The sequence below is a fragment of the Phocoena sinus genome, chromosome 19, assembly GCF_008692025.1.
Source record: "Phocoena sinus isolate mPhoSin1 chromosome 19, mPhoSin1.pri, whole genome shotgun sequence".
Lineage (NCBI taxonomy): Eukaryota > Metazoa > Chordata > Mammalia > Artiodactyla > Phocoenidae > Phocoena > Phocoena sinus.
Genome location: NC_045781.1, coordinates 11,546,008 through 11,565,216, shown reverse-complemented (window position 1 = coordinate 11,565,216; position 19,209 = coordinate 11,546,008). Strand labels below are relative to the sequence as shown.

At 52.5% G+C, this 19,209-nt stretch overlaps 2 protein-coding genes across 6 annotated transcripts; one reads left to right on the top strand and one right to left on the bottom strand.

Annotated features, from left to right (window-relative positions):
• Positions 1–4,328: 4,328 nt before the first annotated feature.
• TMEM91 (transmembrane protein 91) lies at positions 4,329–8,399 on the top strand. Its single transcript, XM_032613268.1, is given in 6 exon segments — positions 4,329–4,530; positions 5,406–5,644; positions 7,477–7,509; positions 7,511–7,552; positions 7,555–7,629; positions 8,172–8,399. Coding segments are annotated over 5 exon segments (519 nt in total). The 5' UTR covers positions 4,329–4,530; positions 5,406–5,434; the 3' UTR covers positions 8,331–8,399.
• A 2,501-nt stretch (positions 8,400–10,900) lies between these two features.
• Positions 10,901–18,892, bottom strand: EXOSC5 (exosome component 5). Of its 5 annotated transcripts, XM_032613267.1 has the most exons (7): positions 15,516–17,391; positions 15,382–15,440; positions 15,139–15,252; positions 14,275–14,396; positions 13,088–13,228; positions 12,019–12,108; positions 10,901–11,301 (listed from the first exon to the last, which is right to left on the bottom strand). In XM_032613267.1, exons 2-7 carry the CDS (start codon positions 15,416–15,418, stop codon positions 11,209–11,211), a joined length of 597 nt encoding a protein of 198 aa, XP_032469158.1. In that variant the 5' UTR covers positions 15,419–15,440; positions 15,516–17,391; the 3' UTR covers positions 10,901–11,208. The 5 variants fall into 5 exon arrangements, 3 of the variants coding, with proteins under 3 accessions (XP_032469158.1, XP_032469156.1, XP_032469157.1); XM_032613265.1 differs by lacking the exons at positions 15,382–15,440; positions 15,516–17,391 and adding an exon at positions 18,645–18,886 and having other exon boundaries at positions 14,275–14,395; positions 15,138–15,252; XM_032613266.1 differs by having other exon boundaries at positions 15,382–17,391.
• Positions 18,893–19,209: the final 317 nt, after the last annotated feature.

Sequence of the window (19,209 nt, the reverse complement as noted above, 5' to 3'; positions counted from 1 at the left end):
ACATCTTGCTTTTTTTTTTTTTGGCGGCGCTGCACAGCTTGTGGGATCTTAGTTCCCTGACAGGGATTGAACCCAGGCCCTCGGCAGTGAAAGCTCTGAGTCCTAACCACTGGACCACCAGGGAATTCCCACACCTTGCATTTTTCACTCAGTGATACATCTTGGAAAGTTATCCATATCTTTAGATCTAACTCGCTCTTTTTCAAAAATAAATATTTTGAAGTGTACAGAAAAGTGCACAAATCATAAGTGAACAGCTGAATTAAATTTCATAAACTGAACACACCTGGTAACCAGAACTCAGTTCATGAAAACAACATGACCAGTCCCTCCAGGATGCCCTTCATGCCTGTTCCAGGATGCCCCCAAAGGAAACCACTAACTGGACTTCTAAAAATATGGATTAACTTTGCATGTTTTCGTACTTTATATAAATGAAATCTCGCAATATGCATTGTTTTGTGTCTGCTGTCTTTCGCTCGGTGCTTTTTTTTTTTTTTTTTTTGCGGTACGCGGGCCTCTCACTGTTGTGGCCTCTCCCGTTGTGGAGCACAGGCTCCGGACGCGCAGGCTCAGCGGCCATGGCTCACAGTCCCAGCCGCTCCGCGGCATGTGAGATCTTCCCGGACCGGGGCACGAACCCGTGTCCCCTGCATCAGCAGGCGGACTCTCAACCACTGCGCCACCAGGGAATCCCTGCTCAGTGTTTTGTTTGTGAAATTCATCCCATGCTATTGCATGTGACTGTAGCTCTTTCATTCTCATTGCTATGTAGTTTCCTCTGTGTGAAGATGCTACACTTTATCCATCTGTTGATGGGAATTTGTTTTTTGGTGGACATATGTTCATATCTGATTGGACTGCAATTGCTGGGTCATAGGATACGTTCAGCTATAGTAGAAACTGCCCAACAGTTTGCCTAGTGGTTGGACCAATTTGGATGCCCACCAGCAGTGTATGAGAGTTTCCCCACTCTATATCCTCACCAACACTTCCTGGTGGTGTCTTCTTTCATTTAGCCATTCTGGTGGGTGTATATTGGTATCGCACTGTGATTTTAATTTGCATTTCCCTAATGATTAGTTGAGTAACTTTTTTTTTTTTTTTTTTTAATTAATTCATTTATTTATTTATATTTTTGGCTGTGTAGGGTCTTCGTTTCTGTGCGAGAGCTTTCTCTAGTTGCAGCGAGCGGGGGCCACTCTTCATCGCCGTGCACGGGCCTCTCACTGTCGTGGCCTCTCTTGTTGCGGAGCACAGGCTCCAGACACACAGGCTCAGTAGTTGTGGCTCACGGGCCCAGTCGCTCCGTGGCATGTGGGATCTTCCCAGAGCCTGCAGGGCTTGAACCCGTGCCCCCTGCATTGGCAGGCAGATTCTCAACCACTGCGCCACCAGGGAAGCCCTTGAGTAACTTTTTAAATGTTCCTCTCTCCCTTGGATTTCCTCTTTCTGTGAAGTTGTGTTCAATTCTTTTGCTTGCTTTTCTGCATACATACACACACACACACACGCACACATATATTATATTCGTAAATATAATTCATAATATTATATTAGTAAAATTCTCCTAAGAACAAGGGGATCCTCCTATATAACCATAATACCAATTTAACATTTCCCCAAGTATCAGTTTAAGATTGATAGAAAACTATCATCTAATTTATAGTTTATGTTCAAATTTCTCCCATTGTCCCAATAACATACCTTTTAACCATCTGCTTTCCATCCGGGATCACACTTTGTTTAGTTGTCATGTTTCTTTTTTTTTTTTCGGTACATGGGCCTCTCACTGTTGTGGCCTCTGCCGTTGCGGAGCACAGGCTCCGGACGCGCAGGCTCAGCGGCCATGGCTCACGGGCCCAGCCACTCCGCGGCATGTGAGATCTTCCCGGACCGGGGCACGAACCCGCGTTCCCTGCATCGGCAGGCCGACTCTCAACCACTGCGCCACCAGGGCAGCCCTGTCATGTTTCTTTAGTCACCTTTAATCTAGAACTGGCTGCCAGCTTTTAAATTTTTGTTATTGTTTTGGCTTTCATGACACTGACATTTTTAAAGTGTACAGACCAAGTACTTTATAGAGTGTCCCTCAGTTGGGCTTTGACCCATGTTTTCTCATGATTCAATTCGGATGATGCATTTTTGGCAGAAAAACATCACAGAGATGATGTTGTGTCCTTTTCGGTGCATATCAGGAGGCACACGATGTTCATTTGTCCCGATACTGGTGATGTTAACTTCTATCACCTGGTTTTAGGTGGTGTCTGCTGGTGTTGTCCGTTAATACTATTTTTTTTCCCTTTGTAATTAATAAGTAATCTGTGGGAGGATATTTTGAGATAAATAAATATCCTGTTCCTCATCAAACTTTCACTCAGTGGTTTAGGCTTCTGTTGATGATCCTGGCTGGAATTTTGTGTTTAATATTCCAGGACCATCACAAACCCCAAGAGGCCTGGGCCTCTAGTGACATCCTGGAAGGGGTGGGGAGACTGTACGAGGCTGATGGTGGCCAGAGAGATCTGTTGGAAGTGAATAAATCTCTACGGTGGCCTAGGGGGTCGAAGGGACCCACATTGCTCAGGGATTTGGTAAAAAACTGAGGCTGGTGAGAATTCATGCCCTCACCCTACAAATATGTATCAAAGTCCTGCTTGGGGCCAGGCACTGTTCTAGGCCCTGAGGCACAGCAGTAAACAAAAGAGATCAAATCCCAGCCAAGCTGGAGCTGGCACTGGTGGGAGGATTCAAACCAGCAGAAATATGTAATATGTTTCATAGTGATAAGAGCGAGGTTAAGGAGATACAGAGTAACAAGTGTGTCTCTCCCCATTAAACAGTTCTGCCTCCTCTCCTTCTCATCTATGCTCCTGTGGGTCTCCCTGCCTGTTGTCTGCCAGAAACTCTGGCTGAGCCAAGGTCACTTCCAGACACTGTCTGTTCTCCCCAGGAGTGGGGCCTGTACCAGCTTCAGCGTCTGGACTCTTGGCACGGAGCCCCAGAGCCCTGGAGCGAGGGAACGCTGGCCTGCCCCACATCAGGAAGGGAATCCTCCAGTTTGGCTGTCTGGGACTGGTGAGATGGAGGGCTTCCGAGAAAGAGAAGCCAGTGCAAGCTGGGTGGCCTCCCTGAAGGAGGTGGAGGACTGCTGGGCGAGAAGAGTTCCTTAATTAGACTGATGAAGACGGATGTAAACAATTATATTCCTAAACACCATCAAACACGTTCAGAGTGCCTAGTTTGGGGCAAATGTTGGACATTTGTTATGGCATCTAATCTAAGTGCTTTATATATGTTATCACAGCTAAGAGGCAGGGGGTATTTACGCTATTTCACAGATGAAGAAATTGGGGTTCAGAGAGGTGATGCCATTTTCCAGAGGTCACACAGCGAGTGCTTTGAAGAGCCTGTAAAGGAACTCAGGTCTGTGTGGGTCCAAATACTAACTCATAACCACCACCTGTACCACCTGCTAAGCAGCACGCCATCCCTGGCCCACTCCCAGCACCGCCCCTTTCCCTGGAAGCCCCCACCGCACCTTCTGCCTCTGCTTTCTCCCCTCCACTTGGGCCGGCAAGAAATACAGCCCTGGGTTACAATCTGCGGGTCGGTCCTAGTACCAGTTGTTTACCTTGGCCAAGTGAGCACACATCTCTGAGCCTCAGTTTCCTTAACTGCCTAATAGGGATAGAAATAGAGCTACTGAGAGGAGTCCGTGCGTTGATGAACTTAGGGTATCTAACCCCCGCGCCGGGCGTAGTCTGCACTCAGTGACCCGGCGGCACCCTTTTAGGCAAGTTCTAACTCTCTGCGCCCGTTTCGTCCTGGCACGACAAGACAATCAATGATAGTGCCTCTTAGGTCGTTCTCGGGAATAAACGTGTATGTGTACATGTAAAGCACCAAGAACCGTGCCCACAGTTAGCCGGGGTTGCTGTTTTTACTGTTGGGGACGGGGGAGGGCAGTGGGGTGGGGACGGGGGAGGGCAGTGGGATGGAAGCAGGGCCAAGCCAGGAAGGCTCTGGAGAATCGGGGCGCCCCGTCCTCCGTCCTGCAGCGTTTGGGTCTAGGTTCGGGATGTCAGGGCCCGCTGACCTCGGAGACCTCCGCCTGCTCCTCCGCACCCAGGATGGCAAGGGCCAGCGCCGGGCGCTGACGTCGGCCTTCAAGGCCCCATTCCCCTCCCCCCACCCCGCCCACCGCGGCCTCCTCTGAGGGCGGAGCCCGGGAGCCCACCGCCCCGCCCCTGCGCGCCGCGGGCCCGGGGCGCTGAGAGGGGCGCGCAGCGGAGCTCTCAGACCCCGTACCCCGAGGCCCAGACCCCTAGGAGCGCGGGGCTCACTGAGTTCCCCCACCCTGAGCGGCAGGATCGGGGAGGGTGTCGGTGCGGAGAGCCCAGGAGGTCACGGCCTATAGCCGTGGGCTGTGAGAGGCGCAGCTGGGGGGTGGGGGTACCGCTCTTCTCCCGGGTCCTGGCGCTGGGGACAGGGAGGCAAAACCTTGGCCAGGAAATCGGCTCAAGCCAGGTTTGGACTGAGGGCGGGAGACTTGGGGACCCCCGCAGGGGGATTGTGAGGGCGAGAATAGTCTCCGTGGTTGAGTTGTGTGGTCGGTTGGTGGTGTTATGGGGGAAGTGTGCAAAGGTGGATTCTGGTAAAACAGGAGGTTGTAGCGGAGCGGGTGAGTGTGGGCCATGGATGTGGGTGGAGAAAGAGGGGTGTGTGGCCCCGGGTGTTTGGGCAGATGTGCAAGGGAAGTGATGGGGACAGGGGAGAGTGTCCAGGCTGCATGTGTGGGAAGCCTGTACATATATGTGCATCTGGGGAGAATCTGATGCTGGGGGGATTAGTATGAATGTGCAAGGAGTTATTTGGGGTGAGTGAGTAAGACCTTTGGGAGCTCCTGTTGTTTGGGGCAAGTATGCAAACAGTCCCTTGGGATGTGAATGTGCATAGGTGGAGGTGGGGATTGGGCTTGTCTGGATGGGTATGTGTGGCAGGTATTGAGAGTGTGCAGGCTTGGGGGCACAGGCGGTGTGTGAACTAAGCATCATTGGGGATGGGTGTGGGGGAGAGGGATGAGAGTGTCAACCCAGGATGGGTGTGTAGTTCATGGGCCAAGTAAGTGTGTAAGGCATGGTTTGGAATAAATGTGCAACAGGTATGTGGTTTTTGCCTGAGGAGAGAGAAGCCCTGGAACTGAATGTCCAGAGTCCTGAGTTCTCGTCACAACTTAGACCAACCTCTGTTACTCTCTGGGCCTCGGTTTTACTATCTGTAAAATGGGTCTGAGGATGGTTCAGCTACCTAGTCTCTGCCTGGAGTCTCTCCAAAGCCAGGAGTCAGGGGAAGGATAAAAGTGAGACTTTTACAACTTGTCTTTTTCTTTCCCCTACTCCCAGGAAGCCCCTCTGGGAGCCTCTCCCGAGCCATGGACAACCCCAGTCTTCCAGATCTCCAACAGCCTCTGCTGGTGGGTGTAGGCGGTGAGCCCCCTGTCCAGAAGCCTGGCGAGCCTGAGCCAGGGCCTCCCTTTCGAGAGACAGCCTTTGCAGAATCACTGAGGGATTGGCAGTTCCTGCCACCATCTCTTCCTTCTGTGAGTGCTGTACTTGGGGAGCCAGGGCTCCCTGACCTTGAGGTAGGAGCAGGACCACTAAGGTAGGCTCCTTAGTGGGAGGCTGGGGGAGGGGCTGGAGGTGAATCCAGCTGTGGCCAACATCCGGCAGGCTGCTGGCCAACTCCAGCTGCCAGCTGCTGGCCAGGAGTCTCACTTCGCAACTGCGTTTGGCCTTCCTGGGTTTCCAGGTGTGGTTTTTCCTGTTCTCCATCCCCCCTGGCTTCTTTACCTTTTTCTCTCCAGATTCATCTCTCATGTTTGTTCCCTTTGTGTCTGTTTGTCTTCCCTCTGATTTCTGACCCCCCTGTTCTCTATCAGTCCATGTCTTTCCAAAGCCGATGCATCTCTGTGCCTCTGTTTGCCCCTGGTCTCTCTCTCTTTCTCTCTTTTCCAATTAATGTCAATTTTTTTATAATTTCTTATTCCTTGTGCGTATTGTCAAGCTTGTCCTTTTATCTGCTAAACATGGTTTTCCAGTTGCTATTGCCACATAAGAAATCACCCCAAAGCTTAGTAGCTTAAAACAACAACAATCATTATCATGGCTCATGGTTTCCACGGGTTGGGAAACTTGGGAAGGACTTGGGTGTTTTCTGCCTCAGGGTCTTTCATGAGGTTGCGGTCAGCCAGTGGCTAGAGCTGGAACAGTCAGGGTCTGAAGCAGCTGGGGTCTGGTTGACTAAACTCTCTCTTTATGTAGTCTCAGGGCTTTCTGCAGGAGTCTCCCATGTGGGCTGGTTTGGGCTTACAGCACGGCGCCTTCAGGGCAGCCAAGACTCATGTGCCTCCAGCCTCCGGCAGGAGTGTTTCAGCAAAGCAGAAGCTGCCTCACCTTTTCTGACTTATGCTTGCAAGTCGCACTGCATTACTTCCACCACATTCTATCAATTACAAATGAATCATAGCCTTCCCAGACTCAAGGAAAGTGGACATAGACCTCACCCCTGATGAGATTATCAGTAAGAAGAGCATGTGGGAGGGGAGGAGATGAGTGTGGCCATTTTGGGAAACACGGGTCTGCCCCACTGTGGCAGTAAGCTTCACTTTGACATGGTTTGTGTCAAAGAATCCCATTATTTGAAGACCTTGAGGGCCTTATTACCTAGCTCTCCTCCGTGGTTCCTGTCTGCCTGGTTATCTTTGCATGCTGGTCACTGTATTTGAAAAATTGTTTTGAGAATGAAAGTACCTTCCTCAGGAGAGGATTTGGTTTGCTTTTGTCAGCTGTCTGGGGGTACTACCAGTGAAAGATCATTTTTAATCTAGTTCAAGGTCTGAATGAAAGGTTAATTTTTCATTCAGGGATTGATAAATGCCTGCAGGGCAGAAGGGGCCTTCTCTGTTCATTTGACCTCTCTGTTAAATTAACCTTGATTTTCACTTCAGTTTTGGCTTTACAGTAACTCCTTAAAGTCTTGTGAGCTATTTGATGCAAGATTTAAAAATATATATTTTTAACCTAGAACCTGTAGTTTCAGCAGGCAGGTTTGTCCTAGTAATTTAGGCCACCAGAGCTGGCTCCCCTAATCGCCATCTTTTGCAGGTTCCAGTCTCCATTGGTTTCTGTCTCCACTTCAGCAGTTTTTAACTCAGAGCTTATAAGCAGCTGTAGTATCCATGAGTGGACCTGTGAGCTTGAAATTGAACTCAAAGCTTTTGAGTGTGGGTGAGGCTTTTCTCTGGAGACAGGGTCCAGAGCTTCCCGTCAGAGGGGATCCAGGATGTGGGCAAGTGAAAGGGCCTACCTCTTGGAACATTTTTCTCTCTTGGTGTCTTTGGGGGCATGGGGAGTGGAGCAGTGGGGCAAGGAGGATGGGTGGAGATGACCACTTAGGCTGGTCTCCTGCCCATAGGATGTGTCATCCAGTGACAGTGACTCGGACTGGGGATGGGGGCGGCCTTCTCTCCCCACTCCTACCCCACGACCACCATTGGGCTTGGCTGTCTTCTCCATGCTGTGCTGTTTCTGGCCCGTGGGCATTGCCGCCTTCTGCCTGGCCCAGAAGGTCAGTCTGTGGGTGGAGCTGGGAGGGGGTTGGATAGAGAAGAGAAAAATGCATTCGAAAGAAAAGAAAAAAAAGAGGAGGCATACTTGGGGGGGGAAAAAAAAAGTGATGGAGAAAGGATTTACATAGAAACATTCAGGGGTAAAATGAGGCATTTTTCACAGAGGGCAGCCCAGAGTGGTGGTTAAGAACCTGAGCTCCAATCCTAGGCCTGCCACCCTCTGGTAAGGTTGTGGGCAAGCCACTTAAAACTCCTGGTGCCTCATTTTCCTCATCTGTAAAATGGGAACGAATAATTCCTGCCTCAGGGTCATTGTGAGGCTCAGCGAGTTAGAACTGTGGCATATAGTAATATATGCATATTTTTATTAATCACCCAGTATCCCCAGTGCCCAACTGTGCCTGACCCACAGTAGCTGCTCCCTATGTTTTGGAACATATGAATGAAATACATGGGTGTGTTGGGTGGGGGAGGGTCGGGCTGTGGGAAGCAGGGTGGGATGAGGGGATACCTGAGTCACCGCTGCCCAACGCCTCCACAGACCAACAAGGCTTGGGCCAAGGGGGACGTCCAGGGGGCAGGGGCCGCCTCCCGCCGCGCCTTCCTGCTGGGGGTCCTGGCCGTCGGGCTGGGCGTGTGCATGTACGCGGCCGCCCTGGTGACCCTGGCCGCCTACCTCGCCTGCCGGGACCCGCCCTAGTTGCCCCTGCGGTCCCCACTGTGAACCCAGGGGCCGGCCGCCCAGCGCGTCCGCGGTCGGAGTGGAGAATCCAGGTGGATGAGGCGGCGGCGGCAGCAGCGTCCAAAAATGGGGAGTGAGTCGGTTCTCCCCCTCCCCCGCACCACCCTTCCTGGAGGCCGCAAACAGCGATTAAACACCAGACACTCCTGCCGCCAAACCTGTGTCTGTCTGTGTGGGAAGGCGGAAGGGACGGGCCAGAGTGACAGGGTGCCCCCCGGGGTGCTTCCGGACACCTCGGAGCCAGAGAAGAAGGGAATCCGAGGAAGCTCGGCGGGCTTCCAAATTGCAAAATATTCTCTTCACGACGTGGGTGATACGTAGGGAAATTAGAGAAAGCCAGGTTCCAAGGCCTTCCTCCTCCAAGTTCACTGTGTAACCTCTGGCCCACGCACCTCTGAGCCTCACTTTTCCTCATCTGCAAAATGGGACTAATTTATCCCACACCTGGAGCAGTTCTGAAGACTAAATGAGTCGTACAGTGTAAACAGCAGCCTCCCCCAGAGCTCTTCGCCAGCAAATTGGCAGAATCCAACTCAGACTGCCTTACAGCCACAAAAGGGAAGCTGAGGGAGAACTGGATTGAGGCCTCAGATAAATAGTCTGGTCTCCCCATCTCTTGGCTTCACATGCACAGGCTCCGCCTCGTGGGGGAGGAAAATGGAGCAGGCAGTCTCTGGTACCGCCAAGGGTCCTCTTTCCCAGACACCCTCTCAGTGGCCCACCCGGGCTAGGAGAGCAGCCCATCACAGAGCCTGAGATTGGGAAGGGATGGGGCCTTCAGGCCTCAAAGTGCTGGCACTCTGGCAGGCAAAACAGCCCTAGGTTCTGAGCTTATCAGAGTACAGTCAAATGGAGCCTGATATTACCAAGTAATAAACTGAGAGTGGTTTAGTTTTGTCATTCCACTTAATGCCATTTAATCGTGCTTCTTAAGAAAACACTATCCCGTTTGTGCTCTCCTGCACTGTCTTCACGGAGTGTAATTTCAAGGTAAAGATATTTATGCATTTCCTTCTTGTTTACTGGGGATGAAACTGACACCTGCTCAAAGGGGGCAATTGTGGGCACCGTGTGGGCCAGTTTAAGCATGTGAAGTGTGCAGCACAGGGCCCCCAGATGTGTCATAAAACCCTACACGTCAGTGGCAGACAGGACCTGGCAGCCACGTGGCCCTCCTGTGGGACGTTATGCCCTGCTGGATGCTAGCGTGATCTTGGCTCCTGACCCCTGAATGGGAGGGTGGGGATCAAGTCAAATCAGAACTGAAAATACACCCACTTTCAAAAGCCCCTCAGGGGGTGCCATCACCCCTGAGAGAGAACCAAGAGGCCTTGGCCATTTCCTTTCACAGACAGGGACCCTCCGAGGTCCAGAATGCGCTGGCACCTCCAGTGTTTGTCTGCACAGTGAGGGCTATGGGTCTGGACCTTTTTTTTGGCCGCACCAAGTGGCACGCGGGATCCCCAACTAGGGATCGAAGCCGTGCGCCCTGCAGTGGATGCGTGGAGTCTTAGCTGCTGGACGGCCAGGGAAGTCCCTGGGTCTGGACACTTGAGTGGGGCCCGTGCTCCACCACTTAACTAGCTGGTGACCTCTGGCGGTTAACTGGCTTCTGAGCTTGTTCCCCTTACCTTATTCTTCTCTTTTTTTTGCGGTACATGGGCCTCTCACTGCCAGTGCCTCCCCCGCCCGCAGAGCACAGGCTCCGGATACGCAGGCTCAGCGGCCGTGGCTCACGGGCCTAGTTGCTCCGCGGCATGTGGGATCTTCCTGGACCGGGGCACGAACCTGCGCCACCCTGCATCGTCAGGCAGAACCCCAACCACTGCACCAACCAGGGAAGCCCTCTTTCTTGAATTTTATTTATATTTTTGGCTGCGTTGTGTCTTCGTTACTACACGCAGGCGCTCTCTGGTTGCAAGCGAGCGGGGGCTACTCTTGTGGAGCACGGGCTCTAGGCACGTGGGCTCAGGCAGCTGTGGCACGTGGGCTCAGTAGTTTGTGGCTCGAGGGCTGTAGAGCACAGGTTCAGTAGTTGTGGTGCACGGGCTTAAGTGCTCCTTGGCATGTGGGATCTTCCCGGACCAGGGCTCGAACCCATGTCCCCTGCATTGGCAGGCAGATGCATAACCACTGCGCCACCAGGGAAGTCCCTTGTTTCCTTACCTTAAAACAGACTGTAACAACAGCCACACCTCACAGGGTTGTCGTGTGGGTAAAGGCAGCATTCAGAGCCAGATTCCCCTCTGAGGCCCACGAAGGCCACTGCCTCCCTGACCATCTCCTTACTCTCCTTAGTCCTCTGCTCCCACTGGCCACCTTGCTGGTCCTTGAACCTCTGCCCGTCTCTGCCAGGGGGTCCTCCCCCAACATGTCCACGAGTCCCTGAGTTCGTCCCTGGCCTCTTCCTGGGCTTCCCTCAGATGTTCCCCTCTCCATGGAGGTGTCCTCGACTGATGTATTAAATCTGCCCTCCCCCGACTCACCTAAACCCATCTTCCCTGTTCGTTTTTCAATAGCATCCATCATCCAAAAAACACCAATTTTATTTGTCCATTACATCACTGCTCCTCGAACCTGGGATGTGGGCCTCATTCACTGCTGAGGCCTCAGCACCCAGCAGGGCCTGCACACTCTAACGGCAGCCCACTTCACCGGGCTGTTAGAATGAGTAGTCAGTCAATAAATGCACCATCCTACTAGTGTTTTCCTGGGGTGGGGTGGAGTCTGTGCCCCCCTGGGCCCAGGGGCTGGCTATAGCCACTTCCTCAGCAGGGCTGGGCTACCAGTTTATTTGATGCTGGAGGTGGGGGAGGGGCAGCTTGCCCAGTGTGCCTCAGCTCTTGGAGTAACGCCTCTGCAGAGATTCCCGGTAGAAGCGGAAGACGTGCTGGGAGGCAGCCTGGGCTGCAGCCAGGCACTGCTGGAGCTGGGAAGGGAGAGGGGCTTAGTGCTGCGGGGCCAGGCCTGCACCCACACGGCCTGACAGGCCGCACCTCCCAGTTCACCGGGAGCCCGCCCCCCAAGGGAGGCAGGTGGAGCAGGATTTACTCTCAGTGCATTTCCTTCTTCCCCACTTCATGGGCTCCTTCAAGGGGAAGAGGGCTCAGGGGTCAGGTTCCAGCAGCTCCAGGCCCTCAGACCAAAGGCATCAGGCATCCTGACCCTGGACGTGACCCCAACCTTGTTGAGCTCCGGGGCCAGATTGGAATTTTAGAGCCACAGGCCCTGTGACTCCAAATAGTCTTAAAAGCCATGGAACCTGAGACCCCAAATCTTTATGGCCTTGTATACCTGGATTCACAGGAGGGCCAGGTGGGAAATATTCTTGGAGACCATTTGGCCCAACAGGTGCCAAACTCTGTTTTTCAGACACACCCCGAGTTCCGGGGTGCACAGCTCTGAGCTGGAAGCTGGGAGGCCTCAAGGCGCCCCCATCTCTTGATTTCAACCTGTCCCTCTCTCATAAATTGGTCTTCCCTTTAAAATTCCCACAAAGGTTTCTATGGCTACAAAGTTTGAAAACTCCTATTTACAGAAGGGATGCAAGGACGAGGCCCTCCTTAAGCTTCCTAGGATTGGGACAGGACCTCATGTCAGGTGGGTGGGAAGGATCTGGCATTCACCCCCAATTGCACACTGGTACCTCAGCATCAGAGTAGAGCCCCTTAGTGGTGGACATCAGCAGCTTCCGTTCCACGCTGTCAAGTGCAAAGGTCAGGACTGCCCGGGCCTCCTAGGGATGAGGGGTACAAGGTGGGGGACCTGGGACTCTCCTCAGACACAATCTTAGCTGGTCCCAAAGAGGGGGTTGCTTTTCACTCAAGTATCAAGTGTATTTTTTTCTTTTTGGGCTACATACCACCCCTTCCCTGCTTCCTTGAGTAATCGCGACCCATGCCAAATTCTACCACATGGTTCTGACAGGGGCTTCAGAGCACAGTATCCTGCACCTCAGGGGCAGCAACCACAGTGCCGGTCATTCCCCGGTGCCTCCCATCTCCCTGCAGTGCTCTGTACCCCTGGGGCTGGAAGCCAGCAAACTGTATTTCCCAGATTCCCTGCCAGTTAGGTTCTACCAGGAATCTGGTGGGAGACTGGGAGGGAGGAGAGAGCATCTTGGTCCTCATTGCAGCAGGAGTTTGGGGTATATCACTGCCACAGGAGGCATGGAGATGGGGTGGGTTCTGGACTTCAGCAGCCAGGGCAAAGCCAGCCCATCTCTGTGCATCTAGATCTGACTGCATCAGTGTCTCCACCAGTACAGAGCAGGAGCTGGCTTCCGGCTTCTAATCTCTGGGTGTCCTCTTCTTCCCTTTGCTCCTTCAGCTCTTCCAATATGGTTATAACTAGTTCCTTGCATTAAATTCTGTCTGAAATCCCCCAGGGGTTTCTGCTTTCCCGACTGGATGTGACTGTTACAGTCCTGAGCAGATAACTGGGAATAACCAGAACCCTAGCACACTGTGACCTTGAGCCAATGAAGAAAAAACTCTTTCCTCCTTTGCTTTTGTTTTTGAACCTCTCAAAATCAGTTCCCTTTTTGCTTCAGCAGGTTAGAGTCGGGTTTCTAGCACTTACCCAGATGAACAGGGCAGAGCTTACCAGCTGAGACTGAGGTGGTACAAGCCAACTGTTTTGGAGAAGTGAGGCCTAGAGGAGGAGAGGAAGAGTGTCTGCCCAAGGCCTTTTACCACCCTGCCCTTCATACCTACCTTTTCTTGCTTGGCTGTGGGGTCCAGCAGGAGGGTCCCATCAGAGTCCAGAGCACAGGTGACCCCACAGAAGAGGGCCCGCATGGGCACACCTGCGTCCACCAGTGCCATGCAGGCGGCATTCAGGCAACAGGCCAGGAGCTGAGTGCCACAGGCAGTGGTTAAGAGTTTCTTTTTTTCTTCCATTTTTTGGCCGCACTGTGAAGCTTGTGGATCTTAGTTCCCCAATCAGGGATTAAACCCAGGCCCTCAGCAGTGAGAGAGCAGAGTCCTAACCACTGGACCGCCAGGGAATTCCCAGGTTAAGAGTTTCTACTGGAGGGCTGGTCAGCAGAACATATCCATGCCTCTATTCACCCTGCCAGTGCCTGTAGCAGACATCACTAATTGATCACAGAAAGGCAGAGTAGTTCTGGGATCACGTATCCTTGGGTTCCAGACCTGAATTTGCCACCTCTAAGCTGTGTGACCTTGAGCAAGTTATGTATTCCCTCTGAGCCTCAATCAGGGATCATAATGATATTCAACAGATATGCACCTTCAGGGAAACGGAGGGCAGAAGCCTTCCAAGATCACACAAGTAGGCAGTGGCAGAGCCAGGCCTGGAGCTGGGGTATCTAGAGCATGCAGTGCTACCAGGCAACAGATGGGCAGGGTGACAGAGGGAGGGGTCGGTGTCCTCAGGGAGCCCACAGTCCAGGGGAGAGGTGTGGCCCTGGCATAGTGCAAGGTGAGCACAGGCCTGAGTCAGACAGGTGGCCCCACCTCAGTTTCCTCAAGTCTTTCCTCCCCAGGGCCCAGTTTCACAATCAATCAGTCCCACCTCTGCCACTGACCCTCCATTGCCTCCCCTCTGTGAAATGGGTTCGCAACAGTCCTCCTTTTCCCTCATCTGTGAAGTGTCTGCCCAACGCAGGGCCATGCACCTGCAAAGCCATCTAGAAATGCCTGTTTCTGGTCCTTGGCCTCTTGATGCTGGAGGTGGTGGGAGGGGCAGCTTGCCCCAGTGGGACAAGTCCCTGAGTTCGATCTTTCAAGGCTGAGCTGCTGAACCTAAGGTTCTACCTGCTCAGGGCTCCCCCGGTGTTGAGCCTCAAATCCAAGCTCAGGGTCAGAGTTGAGGTCACTGGCACAGGCTTTGGATTCTGGAGGACTTCCTGGAGGAGGTGGCCTAGGGGAAAGGATACAGAGCCAGCATCGCTGACGACCTGCAGCACCACGGTTATGGAGGTGCGGGGGTGCAGAGCTCCCAGCACCACCGCTTCACACGTGTTTCTGATCAGCCGCTCCCGGCTCTTCTCCGCTACGCTGGGGAAATCAGGGGTGGGGTGGGGTTGTCAGGCTCTTCCCTTCCATCTGGCTCACCTTCCTCCATATGCCCCACCCAAGCCCTCTGGAAAAGGGCCTGCAGTCCCAGTCTGGGCTGCTGGAAGACCCTGAATGGATAACAGAGGAGTCCCAGTGGGAAGGAGGCAGGGCCTGACTGCCACCCACCAGACCCCTGCCACTTCCAGCACCCACCAAAGGAGCCTCCCGGGGGAAGAGAACCTCTGAGCTCCCATGTCCAGTGCTGCTGTCCACTCCCATCCCAGTGGGCCCAGCCCTGGGGAGTGAGGGGGACAGAGTAAAAGAGTGGAAAAAACAGGTTAATGGAAAGGAGGAGAGATGGAGCCAGGAAAGAGGAGGGGAAAGTGAAGATGGAGAGAGACAGGGAGAAAGAGAGAAAAGTGACAGAAACAGGGACTCAGAAGCAGAGAGTTGGAGAAAGAGACGGAAATAGCTGAGGGCAGGGGACGTCCCTGGTGGTCCAGTGGGTAAGATTCCGCACACCCAAAGCAGGGGGCCCACGTTCGATCCCTGGTTGGGGAACTAGATCCTGCATGCATGCCGCAACTAAGAGCCCGTATGACGCAACTAAGACCCGGCACAGCCAAAATAAATAAATATCAAAAAAAAAAGGAAAGAAATAGCTGAGGGGTGATGAGTGGGGAGGGGGGGAGTGGAGACCAGGAAAAGCAGTGAGGGAGACACCGGGTGAGAGGCCCAATTACCAGGCAGACCGATCTTCGGCCTCAGGGTCACCTCCAGTGTGGCCTTGTTGAAGATCTCTTTGCTGACTTTCACCTCTGCTGGCCCGTACACGCCTGCCAGGACGGAGGTATCCCCTGGGGAGACAGCATGGGACGCCTCACCCAAATCTTCCCTGCCTCTGGGGCCCAACGCCTGGCACTTAACATTGTGGGCCCTGAGCCAGGTGGCCAGGGGTTGCCCACATCACCCTCACTGTGGCTCACCATTTGTTGGCAGTGATTCTTTGAGCACTTGCTTCATTTCTCTGCCTCCATTTCCTCATCTGTAAAATGGGGATAACTACAGTACCTCCCTCACAGCTGTGAGGATTACATGAGATAAAAAGAAAACCACTTACGACTGTGCCTGTAAGTGCTGAGTGCCCCAAAGACTTTAGCTATTACTATAAACTTTAATGGGAAGTTCTTCCTGAGAGCTAAACTTTCTCCCTCTTACTGCTGCTGGTCCCAGCTTCTCCATCCAAAGCTTCCTTAGCCCAGCTCTCTTCCCTCAGGCACACATCCCCAAACTGTGCAGCAGTCAGGACACCTGAGAAAGAGATAATATCTGTGGGTGGGGCCTGCTTATTTCCTCCAGGCTCTGTAACCTCAGCCGATTTTGCTCACTTCTCTGAGCCTTAGTTTCACCATCTGCAGAATGAGGAGACTGGTCGTCAGCAGCAGCTTGCAAACTTTCCTGACCCTAACTCCCAATAAGAAATACGTTTTAGAGCAGGACCTAAAACTCACCCAAATCTGTGTGCATGTAAATGGAACAAAAGCCTCACAAAACAACTCTTACCGTTATTGCTTTGATATACTCTGATATCTTCTACTCTATTCCAGTTAAAAATAACCACGAATGACGCAGTGGTTCTCAACCCTGGCTGCACAACGGACTCACTGCGTAGCTTTAAAAGATACTGATGTCCAGGTCCCCCCCCCCAGAGAGCCTAATTCCATTGCTGGGAGTTGGGGCTCAGGTACCAGCAGCCTCAGAGCTCCACAGGCCATTCTACTGTGTAGCTGGGCCTGCAACCTGCAGTGGGAAGAAACGGAGCTCCAGCAAAGCTTCCGAACACTGGGCTGCGATCAGACTCACTACAGCAATTAATTCAAAAATGTAGAAGGCCAGCCTTAGTTGGGAGTGGGTAGGTTCTGAGGCTTTGCATTTTTAACCTCATCAGAGATTCTGAGGCCAGAAGCATGTGGGACACACTTCTGAAGGTCTGCAAAGGACCCTGCTCCAGGGTCCTGGGCTTTGGGGTTTTAGAACACAAAAGGGGCTCAGTATTTCTTAAGCGCTAAGGAACTCCAGGCATCTGCATTTAGCAAGAGAGCTAAGCCTTGGGGAGGTCCCGGGTAGAGGCCTTTTTTCCCTGGGGTTGGCGGGGAGGAGCTGCCACACAATGGAGGGGATTCTCCCAGCTCCAGGAGAACGCACCCGAAGGGGGAAATTATCCAAGCAGAACAAGAGCCACACTGGGGCCTTCCTTCCTGTTACTCCAGTGAGCACAAGAGTCCCTCCTCTCTGGACCCCACATCCATCTAACTCCTGCCCCATTTATCCGATTCTCTTACAGCAAAGCTCCTGAAGAGCTGTCTCCACTCACTGACTCTTTCTTTTCCTCCTTGACCCATCCCTCCACCAGAACAGCTTTTGACTGCGCCACCAATGACATACGTCCAAGTTGTCAACCCACAGGTCCTAGCCCATCCTCACGTGATGCAGCCTCTCAGTAGGACTAATGCGGTTGGTTGGCCCTTACAGCTCAAACACGTTCTTCTCTGGGCTCCAGGTCACCGCCCCTCTCTTGGTTTTCCTCCTACCTTACTATCTTCTCCTTCTCAGTGTCTTTTCCTAGCTCTGCACAAGCTAGAAGACCCAGGGCTTAGTCCTGGGACCGCTTCTCTTCTCCATCTATACTAATTTTCTTGGTGATCCCATCCAATCAGTAGCTTGAAATACCATTTACCAATCGGTAGCTTGAAATACTATTTATAGCCGAAGGATTCCAAATTCCAGACTTGTATGTACTACTGCCCAGTCCACACTGCCACGGGGATGTCTAGTATGCGTTGTAAATTTAATGTTCCCAACTGAACTCATCTTCTCCTAGCACAGCTGATCTGGGAAAAAAACTTTCGCGTTATCCCCGACTCCTTTTTTTTTCATATCCCCAAACCAAACCATCTGCAAAATCTGTCAGTTTTCCCTTCAGAATCTCACCCCCCTGCACTGCTTCCACTCTGGTCTGAGCCACCCTTACCTCCCCCTTTCCCCCTCTAACCTCAACAGTGCAGCCTGAGAGATTCTGTTAATATATATTCAGATCATGTCACATGGCTCCATTCTCAAACACTAGGCCTTACATGACGGGCAGGCCTCCTTACCTCCCTCCCGCCTCCTGTCTCTGCTGCAGCACACTTGTTCCCTGACTATTCCTCACCAAGCAAGTTTTGGCCTCAGAGGTTCCTAATGCTTGGTAAGTTTTCCTCTTGATCTCTTTAGGGTTTGCTCCCTTACCTTTAGGTTTTTATTCAGAAGGTACCATCTCAGTGAGGCCTTTCCTTACCATCCTAATTAAGACTGCAACCCTTTCTGGCACACCCTAATCCTCTTCTCTACTATATTTTTCTCCACAGCATTTTACTATATATTTTACTTAGTTATCTTTTGTCTGTCTCTTTGACTAGAACGTAAACTCCATTAGGGCTGGGATTTAAAAAAAAAATTTTATCCATGTATTCTCAGTGCTAGCAAAAATACGTGTGTTCAATGAAGGAATGAATGAAAGCAGGTTCTGTACCTGGGTCTGAGGTAATGCCCTAAGGCAGGCCTGAAGCATTTATGGGGTGATCCTTAGGCCTGTCTCCAGAGGAATATTTCCCGGGGTCAGGGAGGTGAGTCTAGTCTGAGAATTATTTAGCTAGGGGAAGGGGATATTTACCTAATAGGTAAGACCTGCCCCAATCTTAGGGATATAGAAAGAGTTGTGTATCCCAGTCAAAGGGATATTTACCCAATGGGTGGGGGTGGGGCTGGGGACATCACCCTCAATCTGATAAGTATCTACTTCGGTAGAAGATCTGCCACGGGTCCAGGGAGTTATTAAACCGCTAGTGGTGATCTGCCAGTCTACCGGGTATTTATGCGAACAAAGGGGTTTGCCTCACCCCGGGATGTATGGACGCAGGGTGCGTGTGTGGGAGGCGGGGTTGGAACCTAGTCAAGGGAGGACACCCGGGTAAGGAGATTTCCCCTTATTCTGGAGTATTCGTTCTTAAGAGGAGGTCTGCCCCTCCCTCATTCTGAGTACTTACCAAAGTGGAAATACCTTCTCCCGGCTAGTCTGGAGGGAGAGGTATATGTATGCAGTAGTATCCACCCCGGCAAGAAATGCACCAGTCCAGGAGGAATATTTACCAGCTAGCACAGTACACTGTAACCGCGCCCTAAAACGAATACGACCTGGGTGAGTTCCTACCTTGCAGGAAAGAGGCCGAGCCATCGGGCCGGGACAACAAATTCTGTTCGCAGGCAAAGTTCCGGAGGCTACAACCGGGACCCCGAGGGCCGGACTCTATTCCAGACTCAGCGCGGATCTTAGTCTCAGTCTGCATCACTCTCTCCATCGCCCCGGAGCCCACGTGCAGCCGGGATTGTCGCTTCCGCCCAGAAGCGCGGGCTTGCTTACAGACTGCGTACCTAGTGCGCACGCGCCGACCCGGGGCGGGGGAGGGGCGGTCTCCAGGATCAGCTCCCGCACGTGGCTCCGCGTTTACTAACAATTTGGTCCCTCCCACTCCCCCGCCCCTCCCACTCGAAAGTCCAGGAAAGCCGTTGGACAGAAGAGAGGGAAGGCCTTGACACGTCCTACCCGAGGTCCCCGGGCCCTGAAACCCTGAGGCTCTGGTCAGGTTGCCCTCTTCTTTGCCTGTTACAGGAACAACTGCGATGAGGCGGCCAGAGTAATTTTGGGGAAGCTAGATTGTTTTATCCATCTACATATGTGCCCTAGAGACCGCAGGACTAGTAGCAGCTGGTTTCTT

Bases quoted from the DNA above. Each gene is read 5' to 3' on its own strand.
- EXOSC5 (XM_032613265.1), bottom strand. From the start codon at position 18,792: ATGGAGAGAGTGATGCAGACTGAGACTAAGATCCGCGCTGAGTCTGGA. The intron at 15,253-18,644 runs GTAGGAACTCAC...CTGTCTCCCCAG, and splicing joins CTCGGCCTCTTTCCTGCAAG to GGGATACCTCCGTCCTGGCA. The intron at 14,396-15,137 runs TAATTGGGCCTC...TGATTTCCCCAG, and splicing joins CCGAAGATCGGTCTGCCTGG to CGTAGCGGAGAAGAGCCGGG.